Raw genomic sequence first — 9,368 nt, forward strand, 5'->3', positions numbered from 1 at the left:
CATTTCCAACCAGCCAGCCCAACCTTCCAGAGTCAAAATGTCAAGCATGACTTTGTGGCAGGTGCAAAAATACCATGCTTTCTTTGTTATTATGGCAAGTGGCATTCAAAATATGTCCGAAAATTTTATTTTAATATGGTAGTTTAATTTAATTAATCATATTAATTCAATTAAAATAATAAATTATTAAGGAAGTTATGTTTGACCTATGACCTTTTGGCTCCTTCGGTTGGAAATGGTATAAAATATAACCTGGCATTGTTCGTTAAAAATATAACTTCTTGCAATGCTATAGGCTAAACATGATCTATTGACCCTCCTTCGGTTGGAGATGGCTTAAAGTGCCATTTAGCCCATAATCGTACCAAAGAAATGTTAGGTAAACTGCTTTTTTGTACCGCATAATGTGTACATGTAACGTTGTCACGTAACGTAACGTTGTCACGGTGGTAAAGGACTCGGCTCATTTGTGCATTGAGCTCGAGCTTGATATAATGGATAACAAATGCCATGTAGAAAAACCATGGTAAGAAATGAAGATTAAAACTACATACGCGACTTCATCTTGATCTTTAGTCACACCAAACCATCCCTGAGTAGACAGAAAACCTAACTGATAAACAACACAGAACAGCTAAAGCCAGATCATCTACTGCTCTTGCAATTCACCCTTTAATTTTCCACGCATGGGCACACCGGGGGCCACTCGCGATCCCCTCGTAGTACTTGGATTCAAGTTTTTGTTTGTTCCAAACTTTCACGAAGTCTGCAAATAGTTGGCGTGCAGACTCTGATGAAAGATCGGAGAAGAACACATCTTTCTCTTCTTTCAGCCACGTAGAGAACTCATTGTTCTTGAGGAAATAGTCATCGTTCGACAGCTCTTGGAAGTCAATTTTCTGCAAGATAAAAGATTTCTTAACTCCTAACCATCAGAAAATCAATGCTCAAGAAACGGATACACTGAACACGATAATAAGGTGGACCATCAAGTAATAAATATCAAAATGCAAAGAATTCCTTGTGCCAACTGGTCAAGCTTCCAAAACGTAATTTTACTTTCTGCACAACAACAGATTGTAGACTTAAAGAAAGGTTGATCTAAAATGTGAGTTCACAGATTTTTATTAAATTCATTATACAAGAGCTTTTCGTCCAAAAAATACTAAAGACACTGCTCTGAGCATTGACTGGCAACCTTGCCATAGGTTGAGCACCACGAACTCTTAAGTGCAATCTAAAAATATTTCCAAACAATACCAAAGACACTACTTCGTAAGAAATATAACTTGCAAGAAAAACAAGTGATACCAAAAACTGCATACTGAAACTAGATCTCGCAACTTGTAAGTAGATTGTTTTCTGGTTTCTATATTTGAGCATCACAAGTAGCTATCCATGGAAACTAATGTTGCAGCTCTCCCTGTTCCCAGATTTTCTGTATATTCAATTAAACAATCTAAACTTTTGATGACTTTCATATGAAGCTAATACAGATTACCAACAATAACAAAGACGTCTAAACAATGAAATCAAATATTTGCCGACTTCAGAAAATCTATGCAAACTGCAAACTTTAGCCTCACTTCTTCAATAATTCAGATCAGGTGAATTGCTCAAAGTATGAAGGACTTCTGCTAACATTTTCTAGGACTTTGGATTACAAAAATAAATGTAATGACGGGTTTCCATTGTTTGTATACAACTTGCAAGAAGTTTGACCTTTTTCTTTTTGTTTCACTAAGGATTTATAGGTACATGTAAAATCCATATTATATATAGTTCACAGATTGAGAGTACTTCAAACATCAAACATTTATCACGATGGGAGATAGGAAGCTTACCGAGAGGCGATCGCCTTTGTGGTGTTTACTTTTGTGCTTGTCTTTTGTCTTCTTTTCTGAGGCACAATACAATGTCAATGTGATAAGTACAAGAACCTCATCCTCAATAGGCTTAAAAATTACCATATGGTAAGTCAAATAATGCACTTTCATGTAGTTAATCTCCTCGGTTTATGTTTACTTCTCCAATGTCAAAAAAACTCGATCAAACACAGGATGTGCCCGAATCCCTAACAATGCCATTACACTAGTTCAAATGCAACTTGTAGTAACTAGTAAGCCTGTGCGTGTCTGGTAAAACCATACCAATTCTAATATAGCATTACACTAATTGGACTGCAGTACCATAATTTCTATCACAATTTATCCAGTAGGCCTGTATACAATAGCAGCTTGATGTCAAAAGAAAGTGAATGCACTCACAGCCATATGTGTATCCCCAAAAATTCGATTTAACAAGTATTGCAAAGTTCGATTAAACGAAGTAAAATCCATCTTAAACTAGTGTGAGACTCAGACTCGTATCGATATACCTTTATCGGAACGGTGTTTTGAGTGCTTATGAGATTTTTTCTTGTCCTTTGACTTGTCCCTCTTGTCACTCCTCCTGCTCTTCTTGTCCTCATCTTCTACTGGTCTCTGCCTCTTGCCTCTTCCCCCATCTGTAAAAAACAAAAACCGAATTCAATAAAACCCACATCGTATATATGAGGAACAAATTACACACAATTTCAAGCAAACCCAGGAAAAATAAAACTTGTTTGGCTGCTGAGAAAATGTTGGAGAAAGATAGAAAAATCAAAAGTTCGATGCTTTCCCAACTGGAAAAGACGAAGTCTGCCATGAACCGAGAATCACAAAAGCTATGAAATTGAACAAATCGGAAAGAGGAGATTAGGGTACCTTCGGAAGATGAAGAGGGGCTCCTTTTCCTACTCTTCTTCTCCTCGGATTTCCGGTCGCTTCCCATTTGAATTGCAGAGAGAAATACAGAGAGAGACTCGACCTAGGGAGGGGAAAGCCTGCCTTACGCGGGTCGGAAAATCGCTAACCTTTTGGATTGGATCGACAGGACACTGAACCTTGGGCCCAAGATAGTAGACCGGCCCATCATATCCAGAAAATACCTAGCCTACTCATTAAAGCATTTTTTTACACATCAATTGTTTAATTTGAGAGGCAAATTTATTAAATAACTAGCATGGACACACACAAAATATGTGAGAAAATTTTTTTTTTTTGTTTTTGAAATAGAAGGAGAGAGGAAGAGAGTGATAGAGAATGTGGGAAGTAGGAATTTTTTTAATTTTTTTTATTAGAGATATATTAGGATTACATATAGGTGAGGTTTTTAAAAAAAAAAAATATTGGTTATGTGAAATTGCATTTATACCCCCCATATTTTTATTCATGTTCTGCTTTAATAGAGGGTTAAACTGGTAATTTTATAGAATTTTGGTTGACAATAAGCATTTTATTAATTAGTAGCCAAACATTAAAAAGCGTAACAAGAAAACTTCACTCCCGGCCGGGCGACCCTCCCGGCCCCGCTCCACTAACCTTGCACGATATTCCTTGGCCCCGACAACGGTTTTGTAGAACCAATGAGAAACTTCCCAATGGGTCACCCTCTGGAATCTCACGCTACCTACCTAACTCGAGTTCCCATGAACCTGAGCCAATGAGTTCCAAAGGCCTAGCACACCATTAAACGTATTGTCGCTTGGGCTTACCATTCTCACGGTTTGTTTTGGGAACTACATCAACTCCTAGGGTACCCATCACTCACTTAACTCGGAGTTCTCGACCCGAACAGTGAGCTTCAAAAGGCCTCGTGCTGGACGGGAAAATATAAGAATCACTCCTGTGCGGTGTGGGAGAGAAAAAACTTGATCTCACTAACTATATATTGAGAAAAAATTTATTATACTGCTCAAGCATCACTAGATTAATGCTTACACAATTAACCAAATCGTAATTATTAACCCTCCTATTTAAAGAAGGTTTGTCCTTGGAAAAAAAAAAAATGCAAATGTGGCTTTAAAAGAACTATCCCTGCAAATGCAATTCCCGTAAGTACGAGGGCTAAATTGAAATGTGCTAAACCCCCAACTAAACTAACCACCCTTGTCTTTAAAAGGGGCCCACCCCAAACGGAAACCTCATTCAGTTAGGCATTTCCCGCTTCTATTCTCTCACTACGTACAGATTTCAGAGTCGCTAGAGAGAGTGAGAGCAAGAAAGAAGATGACGATGAGCACAATGAAAGGGTTCGTCGTCGCTATGGTGGTGATCTTCTCTGTGCTGCTGTCCCTGAACAACCCGAGAGGCGAATCGGAGAGAGCCTTTCTCTCCGCCTCCTCCTCCGCCCAAGAGCCACTGGTCAATCTGGTTTCTCTGACTTCTTCCGATGGAGGGCAAGATTTCGTCATGGAGGATATGAATGATGGAGGTCAATCGGATCTTGAATACGATTTCTACCGCGAGACTTGCCCAGAAGCTGAGACCATTGTGAGGTCGACGATGGCGCAGATTTACTCCCAGCAGAAGAATGTCTCTGCTCAGCTGCTGCGCCTCTTCTTCCATGACTGCTTCATTCAGGTATATCCCCAACCCCAAGATTCTTTTTTTATTCATCTTTGTGGCTATTTCTCGTATGGGTTTTGTTCCAAATTCTAATCTTGCTCTAGGTTCTCTGAATTTCTTCTTTTTTGTGGGTTTCTCTCGAGGGTTTTTGTTTTGATTGTCCTGGGTTTTCTGGTTTCTGGTTTTCACAAATGTGTTTTGATTGCTGTGATGTGGGATTTCTTCCTTAAATCGTGACAATTCATATCTTCATCTGGGTTGATTGGAACCTGTGAATCTTGAAATATGGCACTTTCAATTTGGACAAGTAGTTTTGTATTAGAAGGTGTATGATTTATCTTACGTGATATTTATGAGTGTTTCTTAGTCTTATTTGGTTATTGGATTCTATATATTGAATTTTGAAGGGTTTTTCAATCAGATGTCGTAGGTTTTGTTTCTTTGAGTCTTTTAGTTTTAACCTTAGTGCTTTATACGATCAATGCTGGTTTAAATCGGTGAAATGGGATGTCTTCTGCTTGAAAATTGTGAAGTTAAAACTGTTATTCATGCTTAACTCTTTCCGATTAGGTGAACATAAACATTTTTTTTGTATTATGCTCCGAAACCATGCCTGTGAACATGAACCTTTTGTTGTATTATGGTTCCGAAACCATTCATGTGACTTTTAATCTGAATCTTGTGGATTTTCTAATTCCATATGTGATTCTTAATGTTGTTGTGGGGTTTTTGAATCAGGGCTGTGATGCTTCAGTCCTCTTGGACGACAGCAATGGGAATAAAAACCATTCCATAGAGAAGCTGGCTGTTCCAAATAAGACCTTGAAGGGATTCGATAAAGTGGACCTGATCAAGGAGGTGCTCGAAAATGTTTGTCCAGGAGTGGTATCTTGTGCTGACACACTTGCTCTTGCCACCAGAGATGGCATTGTTCTGGTATGTTTTACTGCTCCCTCTTCTCAGTCGTCTTGACATATTTTACTGCTCTATCACCACAGTAGTCTTGACATGTTTTACTGCTCCATTTTCTCAGTCATCTTGACATGTTTTACTGCTGGACTGTCACAGTACTTGCCTGCGTTTTTAGTTGTTTTGATTTGCATTGTTTGATCGATACTTGTCAAGTATATGCATATCTGAAACTGTTTCAGTTGTGCATCCTGCTGTGTATAAGGTAACACGTTTCCAATTAGAGCACCCAACTACAAGAGAAAAATCATAAACCAAAATTATCACACCATCAGTTATTGATTTGATATTTGGTGCTTTCAGTTGTGCATACTGCTGTGTATAAGGTTTTAAACTGTCTCTACATTTTGCCGGTGTTCCTCAGTATTAAGTGTAAAATTTACGTAGCACGTCCATAATAATTTGATTGCTTGCTTGTTTCAGAATTCCACAACTGCACTTTTAGCTGTCTTCTTCTTTGATGCTGATGTGTTTCTCATATCTGAAATGGTAGGCTGATGGCCCCTTTTATCCGGTGTTCACTGGTAGAAGAGATAGCACCAGGTCCTACCATGATGAAGCATTGGCTGAGATTCCTAAACCTGATGATAACATCACTCAGACACTTCAGCTGTTCTCAGTGAGAGGATTTAGCGACCGAGAAACTGTCAGTCTTCTAGGTACGTACTCACAAAGCTGGCCTGTTCTTCAGTTCTTGTTCTATGGAATTGAAATAGATGAAAAGTCTAATCTTTGATTTGGTTTTGTTTCACATCCATAGGAGCGCACAACATTGGAAAGATTGGATGTGAGTTCATTCAGGCCCGTCTTAACAACTTTAAGGGGACGGGCAAACCAGACCCCACTGTTTCTCCTAGTTTCCTGAAAGAGATGAGATTTGTCTGCGATGACAATGGAACAAGGAGCAGCCAGAAGTCCCCTGCACCGGGGCCAACAAGGGGATTGATGAGGGAGAGGTCGTCGGGACTGAGGGGGATGCCATACTTCCAGCAGTTGTCTTCCTCCGTACCATCTGGGAGAGGCTTTGACACTCACTATTACCAGAGCTTATTGAAGGGCAGAGGACTCCTCTTTGCTGATCAGCAACTGATGGCAAATGAGAGGACTGCAAGGTTGGTCAGAGCTTATGCATCCGATGACGGATCAACCTTCCGGATGGACTTTGCCAGGGCTATGATGAAGATGTCAAAGCTAAAGGCGGCCAACGGATCTCCAGGTCAGGTCAGGGTGGACTGCTCTTTGCCACTGCAGACTTCTTAAACTGCATGCGCTGTGGCATGGAATCTGCCATGTTTTGAAGAGTAATTTTTACCCCATTTGGTTCTGGTTGTACAGTTCTGATTAGCCTTCCATATTAGACTTAGATCATTCCTTCATTCATTCCCGTCGATCTCCTTGCTAATTAGATCGTTGGATGCACTCGATCAGTACTCGGACAAACTTTATAGAAAATCAAACTCGAACGAGTTGATTGGTATCTTGTGGTTCTGTTTCGCATTCACCATAACATTGTTGTGCGGAAGCGTCAACCAAGTGTGAGTGAAAAATAAACCACAATAACTGACAAAAGATAAATGGAACAATACCAACAAGAACACCAAGATTTATACTGGTTCGGCAATGCCTACATCCAGTTTGGAGACGACGGAGTATTCCACTATAATCAATGAGAACATACAATAGTGTTTATCACTCAATTTCCCAAAGACCCGAATAACCCCAAGCTCACACACTTACAATAGGAAGAGAAAACCAAAAATACAAAGCAAGACAATTTGAGAAAATTCTTCTCTATGCCAAATGGCTTCTTGCTATTTTTCTTTCTTCCTTGTTTCCTTGATGTTGTGTTTGAGTTATGCCTACACCTCCTTTTATAGGCCAAAGGCCTCTCATCAAGTCAAAAGAATTAGGCATAAATGCATCCATTCTTTGACCACAAATTAGGCATAAGAGCATCCATTTTATTTCCCACATGTAGCATGCCAACCATCAATTTTGACCACAAAAGTAGCCAACATCATTTGTTGGTTTTAGACTACATTTGGTTTGAGCCAACAATCAACAATCTCCACCTTGGCGCAAACCCTCTAAGTAGAACTTCCAATAGTCGTCTCCCACTCCCCCATGGGGCAATCAGCAAATTTTACAAATGCCAATCAAGTCTAAGCAATGCTTAAACTTGAGCAACTTAAGCCCGATCGTAAATCGATCAAATCGCTTGTACCATTGTCTTGGAGACTGCTTCAAGCCATACAATGATTTTTCCAATTTGCAAACCCAATTTTCCTTTCCAGCAACCTTAAAACCTTCTGGCTGAGACATATAAATCTCTTCCTCCAAATCACCATGTAAGAACGCAGTCTTGACATCAAGTTGGGCCAACTCAAGATCAAACTGCACAACCAAAGCCAACAGAATACGAATAGAAGAATGTTTTACTACAGGAGAAAATACCTCATTGTAGTCAATGCCTTCTTTCTGAGCATAGCCTTTAGCTACCAATCTGGCTTTGAATCTTACATTGTCTTTTCCCAAAGATTCCATCTTTTTGGCATACACCCATTTACAACCAATTTCTTTCTTCCCCTTTGGTAACTGAACCAGCTTCCAAGTCTTGTTTTTATGAAGAGATTTCATCTCCTCATCCATAGATTTCTTCCACAACACGTACTCTGAACTCATGACAGCTTCTTTGTAGGTGGATGGAATATCATCTTCAATAACGGGAAGTGCATATGCCACAATATCAGTAAATCGAGCAGGCCTTCGAATTTCCCTTCTCGATCTTCTGGTTGCAATATAGTCTTGTTGCTGTGGAGGCTCTTGGGTAGGTGCCTCCTCTTCATCATCCTCGTCCTCATCATCATGATTAACTGTAGGACTAGTGTCTGTAACATCAGACCTTACTGGAACAACTGGAGTCTTCAGTAACTCCACCTGCTTTGAGCTACTCATGGTCTCGGTTGTTTTAGTTTCACCTTCATGCTTGTTCTGATTAACCATAGCAGCCTCATCAAAGGTCACATCTCTGCTTACAACAAATTTCTTCTCATCTGGACACCAGAGTCGGTATCCCTTCACGCCAGTGCTAAAGCCCATAAATAGAGCTTTCTTTGCTCTTGGATCCAACTTGCTTTCTCTGACATGATAGTAAGCAGGACAACCAAATATGTGTAAGAACTTGTAATCAGTACAAGGTTTACCAGACCATACCTCCATGGGCGTTTTGCCCTCATTCGCAACAGCTGGCAATCGATTAATGAGATGGCTTGCATAAGTAATTGCCTCAGCCCAAAACGCCTTGCCTAATCCAGCATTAGACAACATACACCGAACTTTCTCAAGCAAAGTACGGTTCATGCGCTCCGCCACCCCATTCTGTTGCGGTGTCTCCCTAACCGTGAAGTGCCTCACAATACCCTCATCTTGACAAATTTTCAAGAAAGGATCAGACTTATATTCACCCCCATTGTCTGATCTGAGAGTCTTGATCTTTCGACCGCTTTGCGTTTCAATCATCTTTTTCCACTTCAGGAATATCTTCAAGACTTCATCTTTACGCTTCATGGTGTACACCCATATTCTTCTAGAGAAGTCATCAACAAAAGAGACAAAATAATGGCTACCTCCCCAAGATGCATTCTTGGAAGGTCCCCAAACATCAGTGTGAACATAATCAAGAATGCCTTTAGTGTGGTGAATAGCAGTGCCAAATTTTACTCTAGTTTGCTTACCCAACACACAATGCTCACAGAATTCCAATTTGCATGCCTTTGCACCTTTCAATAAGCCTTGCTTCACCAATCCTTGCAACGCTTTTTCACCAGCATGCCCAAGACGCATATGCCATAACCTCGTGGTGTCTGTGCTATCTGCGTCAGCAGCTTCGGTGACAGCTGCTTCACCAATAACTGTACTCCCCTTCAAGAAATACAAGTTATTTCGTCTTGTACCTTTCATCACCACCAG

General features: G+C 40.1%; 2 protein-coding genes across 2 annotated transcripts; one reads left to right on the plus strand and one right to left on the minus strand.

Annotated features, from left to right (window-relative positions):
• Positions 1 to 527: 527 nt before the first annotated feature.
• Positions 528 to 2,906, minus strand: LOC103952030 (style cell-cycle inhibitor 1-A). Its single transcript, XM_009363563.3, has 4 exons — positions 2,748 to 2,906; positions 2,378 to 2,506; positions 1,845 to 1,900; positions 528 to 899 (listed from the first exon to the last, which is right to left on the minus strand). The coding sequence occupies exons 1-4, from the start codon at positions 2,812 to 2,814 to the stop codon at positions 666 to 668; spliced, it is 486 nt and encodes a 161-aa protein (XP_009361838.1). The 5' UTR covers positions 2,815 to 2,906; the 3' UTR covers positions 528 to 665.
• Positions 2,907 to 4,056: 1,150 nt separating this feature from the next.
• LOC103952063 (putative Peroxidase 48) lies at positions 4,057 to 6,679 on the plus strand. Its single transcript, XM_009363590.3, has 4 exons — positions 4,057 to 4,445; positions 5,169 to 5,366; positions 5,893 to 6,058; positions 6,160 to 6,679. The coding sequence occupies exons 1-4, from the start codon at positions 4,092 to 4,094 to the stop codon at positions 6,657 to 6,659; spliced, it is 1,218 nt and encodes a 405-aa protein (XP_009361865.1). The 5' UTR covers positions 4,057 to 4,091; the 3' UTR covers positions 6,660 to 6,679.
• Positions 6,680 to 9,368: the final 2,689 nt, after the last annotated feature.

This window comes from the organism of the source record quoted next, unplaced genomic scaffold, assembly GCF_019419815.1.
Source record: "Pyrus x bretschneideri cultivar Hongxiangsu unplaced genomic scaffold, Pyrus_bretschneideri_v1 Contig50, whole genome shotgun sequence".
Lineage (NCBI taxonomy): Eukaryota > Viridiplantae > Streptophyta > Magnoliopsida > Rosales > Rosaceae > Pyrus > Pyrus x bretschneideri.